Source organism: Psittacula echo (assembly GCF_963264785.1).
Source record: "Psittacula echo genome assembly, chromosome: 1".
Taxonomy (NCBI): domain Eukaryota; kingdom Metazoa; phylum Chordata; class Aves; order Psittaciformes; family Psittacidae; genus Psittacula; species Psittacula echo.
The window spans coordinates 116134090-116156761 of record NC_137735.1 but is presented as its reverse complement, the minus strand read 5'-3'; the positions used below and the strand labels follow the sequence as shown (position 1 = coordinate 116156761).

The 22672-nt window shown below is 39.1% G+C and overlaps 1 protein-coding gene across 3 annotated transcripts in view; it reads right to left on the bottom strand.

Annotated features, from left to right (window-relative positions):
- The window catches only part of FGD6 (FYVE, RhoGEF and PH domain containing 6), a 72976-nt gene that overhangs the window by 32694 nt on the left and 17610 nt on the right, over positions 1–22672 (bottom strand). For all 3 annotated transcript variants that reach the window (XM_080638879.1, XM_080638880.1, XM_080638881.1), the window contains exons 3-5: positions 11009–11156; positions 7312–7379; positions 7189–7219 (exon numbers count right to left, since the gene is read on the bottom strand). In XM_080638879.1, coding sequence (XP_080495005.1) covers positions 7189–7219; positions 7312–7379; positions 11009–11156 — 247 coding nt within the window. The remainder of the gene's footprint in view (positions 1–7188; positions 7220–7311; positions 7380–11008; positions 11157–22672) is intronic.

Below are 22672 nucleotides of genomic sequence, written 5' to 3'. Positions count from 1 at the left end.
AAATACAAGGGAGTTAAAAAACAGATGGCGTTATTCATATGGAAATGTTCTGTTTTACATCCTCTGTGCAGACTAGTGACACATAGGTTAACTACCAGCTGCATCTTATGGGTTTTCCTGACCCTAGGGCATCACTTAACACTGAAATGATACATGGAATTTTAATGGCAAAAGCTCAAATGAGGCATTCTGGAGAGCTTCATGCAAAATGCATCATCATATTATGATAATATTCTCTCTATCCCCTCTCTCATCCCGTCCCTCCTCTTTCCCCCACCCTCCACCCCTGTTACAGGCACACACAATATACTGTATATACTTTGCCATGCAATGAAATAAGAATTTCGTCTGAATGTTATAAGGCTAATTACACGATGAAAAGAAAAGCAGTTTTGTCTGTAGTGTAATCAACAACCCAGGCTTTTCCCTGACCAAACAATAAAAGGAGAGCAGGGAGCCACGTTTAAGCACCAGCAGATAAGACAGGAATGTCATTTGTAGTTAACAGCATTTATTTAACTTCTAGATACAGCATTCAAAGAGTCTGCAGGATGGTTTCCAGATCCAGATTTGATTTTTCAACCAGCTGGATCCAAAGTCCATCATCTTCATGAGGCTTTGGATCATACCATGAAAAGACACTACCATTTAACAGCCAACCAAAAACCTTTCATCGCCCTCTCTGTCCCCCTCCACAACTGAATAAACGAAGGAAGCCCTGCAGAGAGGAAACGCAGGGAAGAAAGATAACATGAAGCTTTCAAATGATGCAAACCGGTCTGCTAAACAACAAAAGAGCTAAACTTCAACACTTCTAATCTGCTTTTTATAATTATCAAGTCTTCACTACAGAAGCAGTACAATGCATTTGTCACTGTAACCATATTAAGCTTTATTTTTAACCTGGCAGTGGGTGTGAAGTAACTGTCATGCCAAGTTCATCTGGAGATAAACTGAAGAGTTGGAGGCAGAGAGCACATGCCTGAGGAGTGGGGGTAGAAAAAGTCAAACAAACTGTAACAAGGCTGGAGTTCACAGTGTTTACACTTGAAGGTACCGGCCTTCTGAGAATTCCTTACCCAAAAGGATAAAATACAGAATATGTCTGGTTTAATTACCAAACGCAAAATATGTTAACTTAAAAAGTAAATCTTGAAATTTTACTCCCAAGGGTAGAAAGCATTCAGATATGGACAACTTTTTATACAACTAGGTGAATGACTCAGAAATTAGAAATTGCAGTAATAGTCATTTAATGCACCAGAACCAAATCCCTACTAACACTAAATCCATTCCCTGCTAAATAAAAAGAGAACAGCTGTTGCAAATAATATATACATTGCTCTTACCTATAGATACCTGCAAGAAGTGATTCGTATTACAAACATTTAGCATATATATGCTATATATCCGTATATGGCTATATTTATCATATAGTACTATATAACACTGCTGAAAAGCACTACTTTCATCAGTCTGTTCAAAGACAGTCACCTAGGTTGTCCTAAAATTTATTCTGTTTGAAGCTCTGCAGTAATCCATTACAGTGAATTGTAAAGAGAGATTTTCTAATTTAAAATGAGCCTTTCAAATATTACAAATTTACAAATATGTAAAAATTTCCTCTTTTAAAAAAACTTGCCCAGCTTTGGAACTAATGTGCTTATTTCACTGCAAAACACCTGTAGACAAAACTTTCATACGCTGCATGACAGAAAACAAAAGATTATGCTAGGTATACTGAATCATCCCAGCTTCTCACCAGGGCAATTTTTCCTTTCAGGAGGAAGAAGGCTATCGTACACTTTCTGAAATGCTGGTTTACAGTTTCTAGTTTTACATTATATTCTGGTCCCATAATAATCCTTTATACAACTTTTTACTGCTTAGGCAAAGCCAACTGTCTTAAAGGCAACGTCTTTAAAAGGACGGCACTCATTACCGTCCCTGGAAAGCACATTCTTTCCAAACCACAAACAGTTTTAGTTTATTCTAGACTAAGACAGCATGCTGCTAGGTACTTGTTCATATGAAAATCTAGTCTAGGCAGTTTCAAAGGCTTCTAAGTACATACTGTTGCTGAATGACTGCCTGATAAAACATTCCCAACTGGAAAACATTTAGGAAATTTTATTTATCCTATAAGTATACACTCCCCCCTAGAGCTGTGCATTTTTTAAACAGTATTTGAGAAGGATACCACCTTATGTTTCCTCCTGCCTCTCCTTCAACTGCAGTGTCCTTAAATAAGCAAAGGGCTGTGATATCTGAAATAATTCTGACCCTGTCGTGAATCATGTGTGACCAGCCCACACACTTCCCCTCTGCAAAGGCCCTGACTCAGTCCGTCTCAGTTCTTTCCACTGGAGGATTCCCAGCACGCAGCGAAGCGACCTGCCCGCATCAGTCTAGGGAGCAAAGGAGTAAGTTTAGCGGTTAACAAAAACAGGTACTGACCAGACTAACCCCTCACTCAGCTGCTGAGTGGGTTAACTGCACCTTCAGGTGCTGAATGAAGGTAACTTCAACTAGGTAAAATTAAAACTTCTCATAAATTTAACTGGAAGAGAGAGAACTACATGATCTAAACGCGGTCATGTATTTTACTCCTAAGGCTTCAACCAATATTCATCTTGGATCCGTTCTCCTAGAACATACCATCAGCAAAGCAAAAACAAGCCATAATCCCTTCTGCTGAGACACAACTCCCAGCTAAATACACCTGCAGATAGCTCAAATATCAGTTTAATTTAAAGGAAAAAAATATGCCTGCGCCTGGACGCTTTTCAAGTAACACACATACACACATCCTACAGGGAGGGAGGAGGGAAGGGGAGGAAGTTTCACACTCTGGGGAACAGCCAGGCTGCTATATGTGACAAACTGTAAACACGACTGCTAGGAATATGGCTACGGAAGATTTCAGAAATACATTATTTAAAATATAATTAGGCAGTCTTAACTGGAGTTAGACTATTAGCCATGAGCTGTTAAGTTAAAATATAGCAACAATAGTTAATGCAGACTATGAGTAAGTGTGGATCACAACATTTCTCAAACATAGATTAGGAGATTGCTTCTGGAAAGCTGCCAAGTAGTTCCACACCTGTTTTCTCAGGGAGTAAAATCATTTATGAGTCTTTAACAACATAAGATGGTTAATTTCTCATAATAGTCAATGATTTGACTGTGGCATAATCTCAGAACGTTATTTCAAGGAATAGGCTTGGTAGTGGAACAGTGTTTCCTTCCAAACCAAAACTATTTCACTAGCCATCTTAATAAGATTACTACAGCTGCAATTCATTGTCAAATGCCTCAATCAGCAATTCTAAAGCGCTTCATATACTAAAATTTATCAACATATTCATGTAAAGACTGGTTAAATACTGAAATTTTGCAGATGGAGGAAAACGAGTCTGAGGTTGAGAGAATTTCATACAGACAAACAGTAGGTCAGTTGTTAAGCCAGGACCAGAGGTCAGGACTTCCTTTGCTCCAAAACCCATAGCTGTTTTATTTCTCCATATACACATTACATTCTTTTCCCAAAGCTACTATGAATTATTTTTCATAACATTTGGCTACAATATATAAAAAGACTTAAGTTTTTATCGATATATAAAACTATAGTGGTAGACTTGGCAGTCCTGGGGTAACGGTTGGACTCAGTCTTAAAGGTCTTTTCCCACCTAGTTGATTCTGTGATTCTATATATAGCTTATATTGTATACTTTTGCAAGTGTCTTCTGAAAACTGAAACATATTAAACCAAAATTTCTCAGTCTTGTGTCTCCAGAAGGACACACAACAGAAAAAAGAAAGAAGTGTGACCTTTTACTTGCCTTCTTCAATATGAGGCTGATCTTGTGGCTGCAGAAAAGTTACAGGTGCCTCCTGACAACCTCCTACTTGCTCTCAGAGTCCTCGTAAGGACAGAACAGGTCCAAATGGTCTAAATCAGAAGCTTTAAAAGCTCAGGCAAAGGCCCACAGGCCTAAGCTTTTATTTGCTCACACAGCACAAAGCCTTGCAGTGGAAGGACACCTCTCAAAAAAACATGTTCTTCTGCTCAACCAGAAGCCTTACTGCCATACCACAGAAGCAGGAGGAAAAAGAAATCAAAAAGGATGGGAGAACAAAAAGAGCTGCGGGTTTTTGGAGAAAGAAAACAAAAACCAAAACAAAAAAACACCCAACAAAATTTGGGTCAAAAATAGACAAAAGAAATTAAAACAAAGAAGCCAGGCAGCTTACCCCTAGAGCACCAGGATGCTGCTGAGGTCCTCTCACTTGTGCAAAGCCAACCATTTCCAAAGAATCTCACAGCAAAAAAGTATAAATGGAACCAATCCTGCCTTACTCCTTTTCCAGGAACACCAAGTGTTTTTTTGGGTACCAAGCATCTCAGATAAGCTTGTTTCTCTTATGTCACTTATGTTTTATATTCAGTTCACTGTTCCTTTTTTTTCTGCATGTGCCCTTAGGGAAGGAACAGCACTTTTACCCTTGTTTACCCGCTTGTTTACCATGCATGAATTATCTCACAAAGAAGCATACTTATGAGCTGATCTGATTTAAGTCCCTTTGTTTTCAAGGAGTTTCCTAACAGCATTTTATTGGAATTTTGTCCTCTAAAACAGCATTACGATAGTTACAGAAATACAGAGAATTCAAGATTACATCTGAAGTCTGATTGCTCCCTCAAGCAACACCATTCATCAAGTAATATGAGAGAGCGTCAGTGTGCAAAGCCAGTTAAGTTCCTTATCTCTGCTATGACCTACTTATTTCGTATTATCGAGTGTCCCCAAGAGTTTATAATTTTCTAGAGAACTTTTGCATTCTGTCTTTAACAGAAGCAGTCAGTTATACTTACACCGTGCGACAGAGTCCAAACAGCCTGGCACCCTCGTATCTTGGGAGTGGTGCTCCACCTACCTTGACTTATCAATTTAAAAGAAAAAAATGCTAAAAAAAAATAATATCAGTAATACTTGCAACCAGTTCACAATCACATTCCCACTTTATCAACTGCTTCAGACTCCAACTGCTCTAACCTTTTTCCTGCATCAACAGTCCTATTCCCTGACTGTACTAAGAGCCATGAGCTGCACTAACTCCATTGCTAAAACAGACTGAGGAGAATACTATTCACTTCAGATCATCGCTAATGGAATTAGTCAGTAAATTTCAATAACTACTCTTTGGAAAACCACCAGTAGGTGTTTCAGAAGGTGTAACTGAGCCTCCCCTGACCAATCAAATCTCTACCATGGGTAAAACAGCCCAGCCTGGAGAGCATCTATGTTTTCATTCCATAAATCTGTCAGAGGTCGCTTGCCTAGCAGTTAGTAATCCTGACAGTGAGGCTAATAAGCCAAATGGTTAAGTGCATGTGAAATGAAAAGGATAGTTTTATCAACGTTCAAATATTAGCCACAAGAAATACATGATTACATAGATTTAATAATGTCTGTGCTGAACATACACGAATCCTCAGGCATGCCATTCTGTGGAAATTGGAAATAAAAAAAATGTGTTTCTTCAACCTTTCTCAAGGGTGGCTGTTCTTATTTAATGAAGAATGCACACACACACATAGCCTCAAAACTGATGCCCACTCTGACAAGGACATCACCAAGGTCCCTGCTGCAGGCCAGAGGACAAGGTGAGGACAAACTGTTTCCTTGACTCCTAGCCTAGCATCCTCTGCTAGATCAGGCTGAATACATGTTGATATTGCTAGCCAACAAAAACATTTCCAATGGTTTTCATTTGGCAGCTAGAAAATAGCATCCTGTCACAAAGGGAGTTGCAAGTTATCCATTAAGAACAAAAGCAAAACACATTCTATAGCATTGCACATTTACACTGTGCAGACAGCCTGAAGTTTGTCCCAGAAACTTCCTAAACTCCCTAATATCTTCCCTCTCCCACATTCTTCCTCTGTTTGCTTGCATACTCAGCACCAACACCCTTTTCTTCCAGTACCATGCATGTTACCTGAAGAACTGGTACAGTGAAAAGCAAAGACACCTTTAAGATATAACTTACATACCTGAAAAATACGATAATTAAAATCATACAGCTTAGATTTGTCTATACTCGTTAGAACAACTCTCTTCCTTTATCCAGTACTTAAGCTTGAGTTCTGTACTAGAATCCATGTTGAATATAAATTATATATTGGCCACAACTGCCTGGCCCAGCTTTTAAAAACCAAGCTTGACCAGAACAAGAAAATCAATTACTAAAATGGAAGGCAAAAGAGGAATCAGTAAGTGGTGTGGTAAGTTTTTTGTTTCCTGAAAGATGTCTGTATAACAGGACTGTATACATCCATCTATAAAAGCCTTTGTTCCCAGTTTCACAGAATGCGCTTCTCAAGGGACTGAGATAGACCAATGCATTTGTTTGCAATATAACCACTTCTACTGACCAAGGAAAAAAAAAATCACTATGCATGTGCTTCAGAGAGTGACAAAATGGAACAAACTATTCCACAGCTATCACATAAGTTGGCAGAAAACACATAAAACAGAGCTAGAGAAAGCTAGATTCTGCATTAATTTACTATTATCGCTTTCAACACAACACAGCATGTTTAACAGATGACTGGTTTGCATAAACATAGATTAAGTACTTAACCCTTGCTGTGGACAACACGTTACCCATACGACAATCACAGCTGTTATCAGAAAGCAAGCATTTGTCAAAGAATTGCAGCCCCCAAAAATATACTGCCATGGTGATGGATGCACCATTAGAGCTAATGAATGTTTATTTTAACGTACCATTTCTAAAGGTTCCTGCCTCCCCCCACTACTTTATAAATTATTCTAATCAAAGATTTATTTTGGGTGCTATGGTACAAGCTGGCTTATAAATATGATGCTGATTAATGTAAATGGATATATATTCCATTTTCAACATTCAAGCAACATCCCTGCTTAGCTGGAAGACTGAATAAATTAATTAAGGAGATGCAGAAGGAACCATCAAAATATTCATCCATTGTATAAAATCTGAAACTTTAAAGTTATGCTTAATTAGATTAACTTTTATATTTCTACTATGTAGACACAGCAGAAAGAAAAAAGTCACATTCACTGCAATAGAGCCTAAACATAGAACTTTAACAGATTAAACAAATGGAAGAGAAAACTTCTTTTTTTGGGTACTTACAATGTGTAAGAGCTTTAGCACATCCACAAACCTAGCAAAAAAGCAAGAAAGAGCAAATGGTTACATTTTAATTGCCCAATTAAAATAAATTGAGTAGCTGTTAAGTATAGCACTGGCACTTACACTTTCTCTGAGCTCATGATCTCCTTGGCAATATGGTAAACCTTTGTTTTCTTCCCAGCTGCCTTACCCTGCAAATAAAATTATATGTTATACTATGCACCTACTAAAACTGTAGCTAGTAATTCCTCAAACTCAATGTAATTACTCAATAGTTATTTCTAATAAAAATGTTTTATACTGCTTTGAGATCTCTTGGATTTGAAATCTTCTGGCCTTTCAGGATCTGAGAGAATATCAATTTAGCTTGTAGCTGGAAACAACAATAGTAGCTAAGAGTAGTTTTTGTAACACTATCAGCCTTTCTATATAATTATTACAGGAAGCACTGAAGCCCATAACAAATGAAGCCCTAGCAAGTGACAATTATATTGTTTAGCAAAAGTAGTACAGATAGTATTTCTATATCATTTGACACCCCCCCCACACCACATACCCCCCAATTAATACAGCAACAGTAATATTTGCAGTAAACTCAAGCGGGTTTCAGTAACATTTTAAAAGAAATACACTTTTTATTTTTTACTGGAAAACAAGACAAAGGGAGAAAGCAGGAAAAAAAATGACACTGAAGAGAAAAGTCAGCTTCTGACAATCTACTAAAGGAGCTGCTGGAATAACTGGCAATCATACTGCAAAGATGTAGAAGTGTGAGCCTTGTCATCTACCTGAAACACTGTAGATGATTATGCTGGTTTTTATTGCCCATGCATTTGGCTTTCAAAAATGAATGCTACTGTTCAACATCAGACAGAAGGAACAGGTATAACAAAAGGGTGTATCTGTCAGGATTCAGCTGTCTTTCCTATGCAGCGTAACTCCCATGCACCATTTCCCCCACATAAAACACCTTTCTCCATTACAGCTCTCATGGTTTGCCATATGCTTCTCTGCTGCCAGCTGTCAGCATATCTATTAAACATTCAGGCTTTCATTTTAATTGGCTGCAAAGAAAGAATGCAGATAAGGAGCACCAAACATCACAAGATAGGCACTGTAAGTGCAATGGAAGTCCCAGAGAGGCTGTATTGAGTATGGTAGTATAATGTTGGCATTATTTTCATAGTTTATCTAGAAAATCAGGTATTTGTGGCATTATATATATATATATATGAATTTTTGCTTCATAAGCACTAATGTTGCAAGATTTGTCTGGAGTTTTAGCTCTTCTCCAAACCTATAAACAAGCCTGAAGAGCTGGAAATCAAACCATGGAACCAACTATATTCATAGGTTGGTTTTAATGATATTGTTATATTCAAAATAAAAAATAAATGTAAATTAATTTCCATTTTACTCTAATGCCAAATTAATAAAATTAATTTCTAAATTTCGTAATTTGGTGTTGCAACACATATATGCAAATTATATTCTTTATTTCATACATTACATAGACATCTTCACACAGAGCTGTGATTTTTCTCTAAAATTAAACTTATTTCCAAAAACCAGTCAGATCTACTCAGTGAGGGTCAATCCGATTCAGGTGAGATTCTAACACCCATTCTCAGGCCTCCATACATATTTAGAAAGCACAGCTGACATGCTCCCTGCAAGACTGAATTCACAAATAACTCAGTTATGCAGAGCAAGGTATCTGCCATCACTGTAGATGTGACAGTTGCAAATGAGATGAAAATTAGTATTTTCAGAACAAGATGCTACCGCTGAACAATTACAAAGTGAAATATCACAGTCTGTTTTCAACCCCTTTTGAAAGACTTTTCACATACCAGCTGGCACTGAAAAGGCCACTTTGCATTTGCTTAGCCAAAGATTCTCTGGACCTTAGAGAGTCTCTAATGGCAGAACTGAAGGGATGCAAAGTGGGCTCTCAGACACAGCATTGGGGAAGAACCTTGTAACTTCTCTTAACAGATAAAAAGCATCAAAACAGCCAGATGCTCACGGTAACAGAAAATAAAAACAAGCCTAGCTGATGAGTGATGCAGAGACTGCTGCTTTCTCTTCTGCAGCTGCTCTCCCTGTTAGGAAGTTGGTTGTTCACGCCCAGCTGCCAGCCACACGGGCTGCAGGAGGCTGAAGCAAGCTATGAGCAGATGCTTCACAGCAAACGCTGAATTACACCATGAAACCTGCCCGAGAAGCCTCGTAATGGGGATGCTTTTCTCTAAAACTCTGTCATTAAAGGTTTAGGGCATTTCTATAGGCATTCAAGGTAAGTTAGCTTCTATTCTGATACAGTCCTGCTTAGTTTCACATGCACAAGCTTTTCCCTTGACTATCTTCCCCTCCCCCAGTTTATTCCTCTCAGAAGATTTGGTTAAATGACATTTAGGTCTGACATCATCATCAAGTCTTCTCTTCCAGCACTAAAACATCTCATTGCCCTTTTATTTTTTATTTTATTTTTTTTTTTAATTTATTTATTCATTTCTTAGGAAAGGAAGGAAATGTAACTACTATCAAAGGAAAGAGAGCTGCCAGGACTGATGCTGAGGACAGGCATTGGTCTATGAGCAGTCTGGTGCCAGGGAATCCAGGACTGAGAAATAAGAAAGTGGGTACCCCCAAGGACAGGGATAGGACCCCCAAAACTTCATTTCATTCTGAGTAGTTAGCACTGTCTTCCTGGCTCCTCATTTGGGGAAGAAAGAAGATGAAAATAAGATGAAATATTAAAATGAAAATGAAGAAGAAATAAGATGAAGGTGGCCAGGTTGGATGGGGCTTTGAGCAACCTGGTCTAGTGAAAGGTGCCTCTGCCCATTGCAGGGGGTTTGGAACTAGATGACCTTTAAGGTCCCTTCCAACTCAAACCATTCTATGCTTCAATGAAAACAGGAAATCATTCAAAGCTGGCACTCACAGAAGCTAGCAGAAGGTCAGACCTCAACCCCAACAGTCAAACTCCTCAAACGGCCATAGAAGTGGCTCTGCAACCCTACAACAACAGGACTTGTATGCATACACCAACAGTCTCTCCTCAGCTCCTTAGCAGTGAATTAAGGAACTTAAATGCCAAAAGGCATGTTGAGCCCTTTGTGTTTCATACCACTGAAAAGGAAGAATTAAAAACTGTCCGCTGTGCCCAACCAGTGATTTGGCAGGTTAGCATGTAGAACCTACAAACACAAGAAAGCTGTCTGCACAGAAATGGTTACTGTGACACAGCCTTTGCTGCATGGCTAAGATCCCTGAAATAGGACCATCCAAGCAAAACTGCAGCTTCCAAGAGATTTTTCAGAAGGACCTCCTCAGATGTTGCAACCTTCACCTAGCCTCTTTCCTTGGGCTTCAGCAAGGCTGTCAAATCAAAGTTTGACATTAAATGTTCAGCACAAAAAGAGACACTGTGCACTTGAGGATCTGTGAGGCATAGACAACTTCATTAATAGGTATTTGCAAGTCTCAAAACTGAAGATCTTTCAAGATCTGTAAGATGGACATGGTAGGCAGGTCTACAGCTCCATAATTCAGAAAAGATTAAGAACAAATATGCCAGGCAACACACACTTTTTAGTGGGCTATTTCTAAACCTGACCTCTTAATATCAGGCTAATATGCACATATAAACTAAAATTTTAGAAACGTACTCCAACACTAAACAACAAAAATAACAAAAAAAGAAATATATAAAGTTATGTTAATTCAATGCCTTTTATTTGAAAATATCCCAACAGGTTACAACTTACAAAATAGAGCAAGAATGATGAATAACTTCAGAAGATAGAGATACCTTTTTATCTTCTGGAGGATCAGGTTCCCCTTTGCTAGAATCAGAATTTGTGTCATCATCTTCATCAGAACTGTTCATGATATCTTCTTCATCTGACTGAAGATCTCCAATTACCATGTTCGGATGATCATGGTGTTCTTCCAAGGACCTAAAATTAAAATATGCTTACTCAATAAATGTACTATATTTTATTTATGTAAAAAGCCTTCTGTTTTACCTCACAATCAATGGCTTACTTCGTATCAAAACCATTGAAAACAGTAGCGGGTAGTCTGAAAATGACAACAACAGTGGTGGGCTTTTCTACAGTGGATTCATAACTCTGCAGTGTTTTATCTATGCTGGTATTGATATAATGCTCACTGACAGTGAGCAAAAGCCACAGTACCTTTGGAGTATTTATGTTATTCTTATCCATCAGAGTCTGCCTGACAGCAAAGTTTGATAAATCTATTTCCTAAGTGCTATGTGCATATATAGTACAACATTTGTACTGTGTGCCAGAAGGATAAAGAAGCATCATAGCTGTTTTGCTATCTTCTCTCTCTAGCATCAGGACTTGTTCCAGGCATGGTACTCAGGCTGGAGCTTTCCATCTGAAATTTTAGATGCTTTATTATGCAGGGCTGTTTCTCAGTGCATACACTGAGAAACTGCATCAGGGATAGCATTCTGTTCAATAATTCTTCTTTAAAACATGAAAGCAGAACCTTTTGTGATTCAAAACTACCACCCCTCAGAGACAGACACTTTTCAGGGAACTGTCAAAGCTATAAAATATAAGCTTACTCTGCTGCTGCACAATGATTACAGAGGTTTCTCTTCATTAGGTTTACTCATATTTGCAATACAGAAATTGCACAAGACAAGCATAGAGCCTTCTTCCTCTAACTAGCCTTGACAACTTCAGTAGAGATTTAAGAAATGCAATTTTAGAAGAAAATAGAAAAAAGGGTAAGGAAAGATAATGAAGAAAACACCGACTAGAGGAAACAGAGCCTGGAGTTTTGGTTAAGTTACATAGAAACACAGCAAATCCCTGGGCTTGTACTTTTAATCCTTAAAAATATCTGAAAATTGCCAATTACACTAAAGCTGTGCCTAAATTCACATAATCCATATTCAAGGCCTGCAAAAATATGCTGGAATGCCACAGACTTACTGTGATAGGAACCAGAAGTGATTAATTACCCTAGAAAACAAAAAGCAAATCTAGAAACCCTTATTCCCAAGCTGCTGCAGTCAGCAGAGATCTCACTGTGCTGATCAGCACTTAATTTTATGCAGCCAACATCTGTCAGGGCTACACACTTCTTCATATAGCTGTCCTCTGCCTCCCTACACAAGGGACGGTGATGCATGATCTTCTCTTTTTCCTAACTTTGAATCACAAGAAAGCATGGAGGGCAGCTCTTCAGACCCACCACCTCCAGCTACAATAGTCACCAGATAGGAAACGTGTCAGTGTGGATCCCATGGTAGGTGGCTGCACTAACCTGAATAGCAGAAGTAAGGAATACCAGCTGTGTCAGGATGCTCTGGCAGCCACAGCAAGCTGTTGATTATTCAACACTCCAGGGAGAGTTTGAAAAAAACAAAACAAAACCAAACAAAATCCACACCAAACAAAACAACACACAAATGCTGATCACAAATAGAAATATATTTAGAGATGGCGATGAGATACATAGATAAGTTGGCTTGCAGACAGACCTTGGTCAGCCATGAAGACATAGAAGATTAAAATAGCTTGCTTCTATTAAGACAACACAGGAAGGACTCAGGAAACACCCAAGCAGTTACTTGTCTCCCAGAACTGAATGGGGTGGGGGGAGGAAACAGACTGCAAAGCTCATCACTGATTTCAAACAAAACCCTGAGCCAAGACTGCAGCACCCAGGGTGCAGAGACACCCCCATTTATCTCAATTTGGAAATTATCAACATCACATGGGAAAAGAGTGGCCACCAGAGAGATGGGCATTGATAACAACAGTGCATGGAGTACACCAGGGATAGCCTCCAAGAGCTTCAGGAAGGCAAAAAAGTGGCTTTTCACTGGAGGTTTTCCTGGCATGGAACCACACTAGCAGGACAATGAGACTTTTGCAGTTACTTGTTAACTTCAGCAATTCAGAAAACTCCTTATCTATCTAATTCAGAGTCACACGACCTGTTGGCCTGACAATGTTTATTTTAGCAGATGCCATTACATATCCTTTTATTTTATAGATTACAAACATCTTTATTACATCTATAACATTACACGTGGTAGATACATCCTCACGCTTTAGTCAAAAACTGCAACAGAAATAACTACTGTTACTCCTTCCTTTACTGTATTACTCACAGTTTTACTATCCACATCTGCTATTGAATCTACATCTGATCTGGGATATTTTTCCCCCATTGCAAAATGTATTAAGCACTTAACACTAACCACATTGGAATTCACTTTTTTGGTCCCTTATTTTACTTTTGTCATGGAAATTTTATTTACCTTTTTCCTATCCTTAGTATTTGTTTTTAATTGCTGCTTTATTTTCCTTTAACTAAGATTCCTTTCCATCAAGGAAACATTATTTCCACAGTTGTGAAATCACAGTTCTTTTGCCTAAGCATATTGTACAGGATGCCCAATCCCAGATTCTGCTGTCATTTCTTATTTAAATTTTTGAGGGCTACTGAAAAGTTTTAGAAAAACTGCCCTTTAGGAAGTCAGGAACAAGCGTATTTCTAGATGAGGCTGTATTTTGCTGATGCAAACATAACCACATCACCACTGAAGGATGAAGATCAAACTAAACGGACTGTGTTGGTGAAGAATTTTCTAAGTGAAAGATTAATCAGCTTATCAAATAGAAAGGTTTAATGAAAAACCCCGAGCTATTAAAAATTTTTAATAATTAACAACTGATGATATAGGATGTTTAGAAAGTGTCCACAAGTGGCAGCCACTCACCATATACATTTTTTTCTTCCTGTGAATCACAACAATGTTAAAGCAGAAACCTCATTTGCTTGCCTTTGTGGCGTGTATGCACCTATATTTGCATAAAGAAAACTATGAGAGCTGAGAGAACCATCTACGAAATCTTGCCTATGGCATCTCCCCCACCAATCAAAGCACCTCAGAGTCATCCCTATATGTATTTACCCTACATTTGCTCAGTTCACAGCCTAACATAGCCCTCTGGTTCTTCCACCGGGCACATTTTGTTGATTTCTTTCTTTCTTTGCTTTTGAAAGAAAAACCACAGTGGATGATTAGATGATAAATGATCAAAAGTCTGTTCACATCCAGCCATTTTCCAGAATCAAACAAGCCGCCACTTCAGGGATAGGGTGCAATGCTGTAGCCAGGAGTAGGTGCACTCCTGGTGGTATCTGTGGTTGTGTCCTCTCTTTCAGAGAAGATGGCGGGCAAAGTCACTTTGTTGATCTGCCTTTATCAGCCATGTGCTGGAGAACACATGACTCTCCTTGGACTTAACACCTTAACCTTTCATCATAAATACTATGGCTTTACTGCCAAAACAGAAGGTGGTTTATTTACTGATCACTCTTTCTGTACTTTTACCCCTGAAGTCATCTATAGCTAAGTTCTCTTTCAGTTAACCCTGGACGCTTGTGGCCTTTAAATGAGTTTGGAAATAGTAGTCAATCTTTAAATAAACAAAAGCTTTTCTACAACACATCAGTTCCCCTTTTCAAAAATACGACATGAATGCAGCAATGGTTATTTTTAAGCAGCTCTTCTGAACGGTATTTTGGGGATACTGTGAACTCTCTCTATCTTGTTCCCTCTTCATCACGATTCTTTGTCCTACCCACAGTAGTACCAAGAGAAACTTCTGCATTATCTGTCATGTGAAACACCATCAGTGCCAACTCACCGTGCTGCCCACTGAGTAAGAATATCTTGCTGTATCTTGTGAGCAAGTTAAATATAGATGTGGGGTTTTTTTGACACATAAAATAAAGGGATTATCAGTTTGCCTCAGAATGAGCAGTTTATGAGGGATGAAGAACATACATTGTGCTCATTTTCCTAATGCAATAGTAAAATATTAACAAAACATGCCAGTCCTAGTAAGACGTACTGCAAGATCAACTGTCAAAACTTAAGAAATGCCATCAAGCTTTACAGCCAGAAAAATACATCTTAATTAGCATTACTGTCTTCAAAAGATCATAGAACGGTTTGGGTTGGAAGGGACCTTAAAGATCACCCAGTTCCAACCCCCCTGCCATGGGCAGGGACACCTTCCACTAGGCCAGGCTGCCTCATCCAACCTGGCCTTGAACACTGCCAGGGATGGGGCAGCCACAGTTTCTCTGAGCAACACTGGAGTGGCTCACCAACCTCATAGTAAAGAGCTGCTTCCTAATATCTTCCTAATATTCACTGTCTTTTAGTTTAAAGCCATTTCCCCTTGTCCTATCACTTCTTGCTCATACAAAAAGATGACCTAGACTAGTTCAGACTAGCTTATTATAGAAGCTTCAAAATACACCTGAGGCTTCACTTCCAAGCAGTGTTGATTTACATACTGCATAGGGCACTATATTCTGAAGTCACAATTAACATTCTGGACTCAGTTCCCTATTTAGAAGGCAAATAGTATTTAAGCTTGACTGAAACGATTCAGAGAGAGTCTCTGCTGTGGAATGCCCCAACATGAAGTATTTTATAATATGTTGGAATTACTTCAAGTGTTAGCATCACCATATCTACTAAACAGCAATTTTCCACAGCTCCAAAGTATTTGTTAAAATAGATTCAGTCACGCTGCTGCTTTACAAACTTTTCCTTGTGTTCTTGATTATTTTTAGATGTTTCTTCTACTTCCATTAAGTAATCAAAAATATTTAGGAATGCAGAATGAACAGAATCTTGTACAAAACACTCTGTTAAATTCTTCTTTTCCCATCCTTTCGTTATTTTAAAAGGAGAGTCCATTCTACTCTGCTTTTTGTATGAATGTCCCACCATTTTTATCCTTATTCTGTCTCTTTCTCCAGTATTTCACTGCACTTTTTATGGGTGTTTTTGCTTGTTTATTTTTAAAGAAAGCTTTCAACATCCACTCAAAATCACACAAACTGAAGTTCCTGCTCAACTAAAAAACACGCACCAAATACCAGAGCTCCAAAAAGAATACCTTACTATAATATTTCATCTCAAATCCTTTTTGTATTGACAGCATTTCACAATCCTTTCACTGCTGCTTGCATCTCACTTTCCTCCAGAGAAGCAACAATTGCTATTGCTGCTCATCCATTTTCAGTTTTCAGTATCACCAGTTCCTGCAATCAATTTCAACAATTAAGGCATGTTCAGCTGCCCTTTTTAAGACCTAAAAGCACACTGTCTCTCTCTGGAGGCAACAGCCATTAAGGCTATTTTTTCATAGTGCCTCATTACTTGTAATAGCTGTAGGTAAGGCAGCATGCTTCACTGACTGATTCCTTCAATGGATCCTAGTTGTACACTTCTGAGAAACCCCAAGAATAAAAGACTTAAAGGGAGAAAAAATAAGAAGAAAAAAAATTGTGTTCTGTAGCTTATTTTCTCTTTTTCTATTTCCTATCTAAATTCAGACCCTCTCAAGGTAGAAAGAAGGGCTGTAAATATAGAAATAAAGTTAAGATCCTACAACAGTTTAGGAAGCAATCACCTGATTTGAGTGCTGCAGGTAACAGAAGATGCTCTTGGAAAGCCAAAGCGAAAGTGAAATTACTGCTTGATTAATAATTGCTTGATTTTGTTTCCTGAACTTCCTTTCGCTTTAATACTTTTTATTTAAGACAGGTCAATGCCTTTATCTAATATTTATTTACTGCAGGTTTTTGGAAAAAAACCCAAGACAAATTCTAGAAAGCAAGCATACTTGGCAAAGCACAAAGGTAATAATGAATACTAACCATGAGCCCTAGTGAGCTCTTATGGAAGTCTGAAGAAACACATGACTGGGTAAGTGATAAGCAACACTAATAAAAGCATCAATTAACGTAATTTTGGATGAGTTACATTTTGCTGCAATACCACAGCTCCAGAACCATCCTTAAGAAGCCAACATCAGCACCTGCTTCCTTTCTCAAACCAGTCTGGAAAGCAAAAAGCTGAACTCCATATCACTCCAGATGCACCTGGACTCTAATCCATCTTACCTCATAGCTTAAAGTTCAGATTCTCTAAACAATTGTGACTGTCTGCCATTATAGCTAAAGCATTCCCTCCTTCATCACAGAATAGTTTGGGTTGGAAGGGACCTTAAAGATCATCTAGTTCCAACTCCTCTGCCATTGGTAGGGACACCTTCCATTACCATGTTCCCCTGCTTTTCATTCAACCATACTGGACCATTAAGCAGCAAATAAGGATGAAATACAGCCTGGACCAAGTGGCTTACTTATCTGAGTTATTCCCACAGCACCAGTCACCTCTCTGGTTTAATGACAGATGCACAGACGGGAAGAGCTGAAGCTGAGATCACATCTCTTCTCTCTAGGTGTTGTGGACAGTGTGAGAAAAGGCAGTGGATGCTGCTACGGCTCTCACAGTGCTGGCCTGGCTGCCAGCACTGGGGACTGGTTGCCTTATTGCAGTCAAGCTGCTTGGGCTTCAATTTCTCTGCCAAAAATGGTGCTTTTTCACAGTGTGCGAGAGAGAGATAGCACGGTGTCCTCTCAAATAGGATTTTACATGCTAAAATTAAAGTTATGCTATTTGTTCTGCAGTGACAACTCAATGACTTTGATAAGTTCTTCGCATTATTAGGACTAATAACAACAAAAAAGGCAACAGGCCAGGAGTTTTTAATGGTCTGATGCTAGGGAACATGACAGACAGTTAATTTTGATCTTTCTTTTATTTATCTTTTTAAGACTGCTTAAACAGAGCCTGCCTGTGAGATTCATTAGTTCACTTTGCAAGCTAACCTTCAAAAGCTGACATTGCTGAGGAATGAAAAACACTTCTATGACAGTCTTTAAACAAAAACAAGCACCACAAAATGAGAGGCAAACAAACTAGACCAACGAATCCATGATTATTTGCATCACTTATAACTGTTGTGCTATATTCCCTCTGGGATGGTTAGGGAACTTTAAGGATACAATTACAAACATAAGCACTCCTCAAGAATCACAGCTAGAAAACAGAAACAACCTGCATCCAGTTGAGCAACTACAATTGAAAATGTTCTGTGCACATCAGGTTGCTTTTTCAAATTGTAATTTAAAGATTGAAAGAATTGAAACAGAATTATTTTAAGCAGTATTCTATGCGTGCATCTACATTTTTTCATAGAAAGTCAGGACACTTGATGACAGAGATCCATTGTCCAAAGAGAAACTCAAGACGTCTTACTTGAAACAGCTTTTGGTTCAGAGCTGCTCGTGCTTCGAAAGCTGCCTGCTGCCCCCCAGGCAAAGGGCCGGCTGCAGCAAGAGGCCAGGTGGGAATGCCGGGAGTTTGCTCTTGACATGAGAAATGCCAAGAACTACCATCTTTGTCTTTACCTGCTCACACCTGGATTTTCTGGGCAAGATGGATATCATAAACACTGCTGAGAGCTGCCACCACATTTAGCCTGTTAGATCATGCCACTGGCAGCTCCTTCTATACTTGGCTAACCATGCTGCAAACTGCAACACCTGACCTGCTGGAACCAAAGTTAGCCTAGTGTTCGCAGCCAGCAGCATTTAGTTTAGCATTTGTTATCCTCAGGCCAAGCCAGCACTTATTTCTTTCCTCAACAACAAGAAAAAAATAATCTGACTTGCATTCTAAGCAAAAAATAAGCATGACATTTGGCATATGTGTTTCACACTTAATAAATCTTGGCTTTTTTTTTTTAAACCATTGATTCTGTCAGTCACCCTACTTCAGGCACGCTACGGTCAATACAGTCACCCACATATTCTGTTACACGACTTAAAAAAGCACAGTGTAAGAAAGGTGCAAACAGCTCTCAGATTATCTCCATATTTAGCTGTGATTTGCAAACACGAGCTCCCGCGGCACACAAGGACTGCTCTCGCCGCAGGCAGCCTCCCATGCTCACAGGAGCTATCTTCAGCCAGAGCGTTTGTTGACAATTCCCCAGTTCCTTGGAAAGTTCAACATAAACACACACGCATGCTTCAGATGTTTCCACACTCACCATAGAAAAGCTGCATTTAAGAGAGGTCCAGTTCTAAAAGTCTTCCAAGAAAACTGGTGCCCATGGTGTGCCAGTTCAGCTCCGGAGCAGCATGGCACAGCTGCAGAGACAGTCACATCGCCCTGCCTCTGCCTGGGCGGCCCCAGCAAAACTGCCAAAAGGAGAACATGCCAATGGAACAGAATATAATCCAAGAGGATACAAGGGGACAATCTTGAGCACTAGTACAGGAGAGTGAAACACTGCGGCAAAAAATGGGGATTTAAACCTCTGCCAGGAGACTTGTACAGGGGAACGAGTCACTGCATCAGTTCTTCCTGCCACCACCCAAAGCTGTGAGAGATTACCTGCCTCCCAAGGCAGGTGAAGAGGGAAGCCTGCAGAATTTACATCTTCTTGCCTTCCCTTATCATTAATTCTCATTTCAAAGGGAGAGCTGCAATGCTTATGGCCAAGACCTTCGGAAAAAAACTCCTGGCATGGAAGTCATCAGAAATATAAAACAGGAGCACCAAAATATGGCACTCATTTACAATCAGGACTTGCTATCTTAACTTCTCTCACTCACAAAACAGACCTTAGGGGGAAAATGTTTATAGGGAAAGAACACCAGGATCAGACAAAAAATAACACTTCCCAGTCACACACACACACACAAAAGAAAAAACACAACTTGGGCACACACTGAATAGACTTCTAGAAAACTATAACCAAAATGTGACAAAATCTCAAACCAAATGTATCAAATAGGAAAGAAGAAACTCAGATCAAGTGAGAACAAAACCTCCTATTAATATCCATTTCAAGCAAAACTGATTTTACCTTGTCAAAGCTACCGCGACACTCCAACGTATAACTATTTCTGCTCCACTACTATCAGAGTTAATGGAAGGCCCTAAATACTTTCTGTATTGACTCATCATTATTGCTATGATTTTGGGGTGACTTTATCCCTGAAATCAGGGCTGTAATACCTCTCTTCAAAAAGTTGCTAATTCAACTAGAAATAACACGCAACCATTTCACTCCATCTTTTTGCATATCAGATACCTAGATGATGACAAAAGAGAGATCAGTAGCAGAGTACTCAGAAGGTAGTGACTTGGACCTAAAATAAATATGGAGAGACTTAACTCTTAAACACACAGCTGTATGCACAAGGGCTGATGCAGCTTCCTTAATAGGCTGCCAGAAAACACAGGATGGAATAGTTTTGTTGAGAACACAGACTGGCTGTAGGGAATAACTGAGCTGCTTGCAAGATTTGACTTGTACTCTCTCTTCCTCTAATCTTTTGCACAGATTAGAAAAAGAATGGGATTTAGACACTTTTTCTAAACTATTCAGTACAGAATATCCAACCCCAGGAACAATACCACTGGGGAAAAACAAAACCAAAACCACTAAACCCCTCAGAAAAATCAACTGAACTCTGCACAGTAGAAATCACTGAGCCATAGGCTCAGGTTGTAGCTATAAAAATGGCAGTTTTAGTAAAAACTCCTTTTAATTTATTTACACGTATCTCAAGAAATTATTTTAGTCCACTTCTGCTTGAGTGGAGCAACTTCATAAGCACAAAGATATATTAAGAAAAACTTAAAACTTGTGTAAACTTAGTATTTTTATAAGAAACCTTTTGGATTCTAGCATCTAAAATAAAACCTACATTCCTTAACCTAAAACTTTTGTAGTGCATTGAAACAACACAGCTACATAGTTTTGTAAGGCTATTCCTTTAAAACTTCTTTAACTGAATCAAATACAAATGTTGAGTAAATAAGGCATATTAATATCACGGTTGGCATTTCAATAAAATCTGAAGTTAATATTTTGATTGCTTTCTTTCAACATTTATTCTATGCCCCCCAAAATCTTACTGGTTTGCATATACAATTACATTAGACCTTGCTGCAGTTAAAATATCACCACACAAACCAGAGCACCATGGAGCTTCACAAGCACATTTCTTGAGCCAACACTGAAAATAACCCACAGGAAAAGGCTGTTGTTGAGCATATAAATGGGTCTTTCATCAATTTTCATGTCACATTTGACTTCCCATTCTATATTTGAGATACTCTCTGGAGCTACACTTTGTTAACCTGCAATTTATACCACAGTTGGCAACCAGAGACGGAGCATGCATGTTGGAGGCCAGGGAGAAGGACCAAAATGCAGTGACGCTACATTAACTTCGCTTCCCCCATCTTAAGGAAAAGGAAATGCATACAAAGAATGCCAAAATTAGTTAAAAAAAAAAAGAAAAAACCACAAAAAAACCCCCCAACAAAACCAAACCAACACACACACAAAAACCCCACAAACCCACAGCATAAAAGAGGACAGAAAAAGTGTTGGAGATTCATCCGTAAAAGTGGGCGACACCTGAGTTCCTGTTATCCATACGCAGAGGGGTGAGGAAGAAGGCTAAAGGACACAGGGGTTTATGTGTGGCTTTGCTTACTCCAGGCTCCTCCACATCGCTCTAAGTCACCCTTTGGCTGAAGGCAAGAGCCGACACGCTGAGCTGGTGCGACGTCACTGGGAGGAAGGACAAGGACATCCTTGTATTGTACCAGGGGGATCAATGGGAACAGCAGAGTTAGGACATTTTTGCCATCTGTGGTGAGCACTTCTTAGGTGGGAAACAAAGGATAGCGCAGTTTACCCTCAAAATGGCTCTTTTAATGCATATGGACTGCACGTGCGCCAAGGTTAATGTGATGTAATTTTCTAGATTGCACCAGACTGTGACAAAAGTAACCACCAAACCTTCTGGAGAACAGCAGAGGGATTTGCCTAGCAGCCGGACAGCACACCCCTGCAGTGATGTACCTCATTACTGGCACCACTGTCAGCTTGTTCCTTCTCATACTCACAAGCACACCCAGCCCCAACCACACTTGGTAAAAAGATACAGTCAACAACTCAAACCACGTCTATTTTTATGCAGCACTTGTAATACATCCAATAAATTAGAAGTCTTTTATTATTGCACCTCCAGCTCTACCAAAAGTTTCCATGTGCTGTGCCCTTGTCAATCTGCATCACCCACCTCTTTCCTTTACAAAAATAGGGAGCCCTTGAAAAGAGGGATGAAAGAAATAGCAAAGACAAAAATTCTCTTTCATAGCAATCTTGGAGATCTTCACAATTGGTTTTATTTTGTAAGACCTTTCAAACCTTTGCAAGAGTGGATTGTATACTAGAATAATGGACTAGGCATTGGAAAAATGCAGTCCTCCAACTCCTTTCTCTCCCTCATTGAAGAGGGAGAACATCAGACCTCAGAATCTTTCCCAATATCAAAACAGATTAAATCAGCTCATCTCAAATGCTTTTGGATGAGAATGTGTCAAGATTTTTTTAAAGCAAGAAAATTCCTATTTATTCTGATTTTTTTTTAGGGCAGGGGGCTAGCATATTTCTCCCAGATTACTTCAAAACATTGAAGTATTTTCTCAGAGTACGTATCTTCTTCTAATATATGC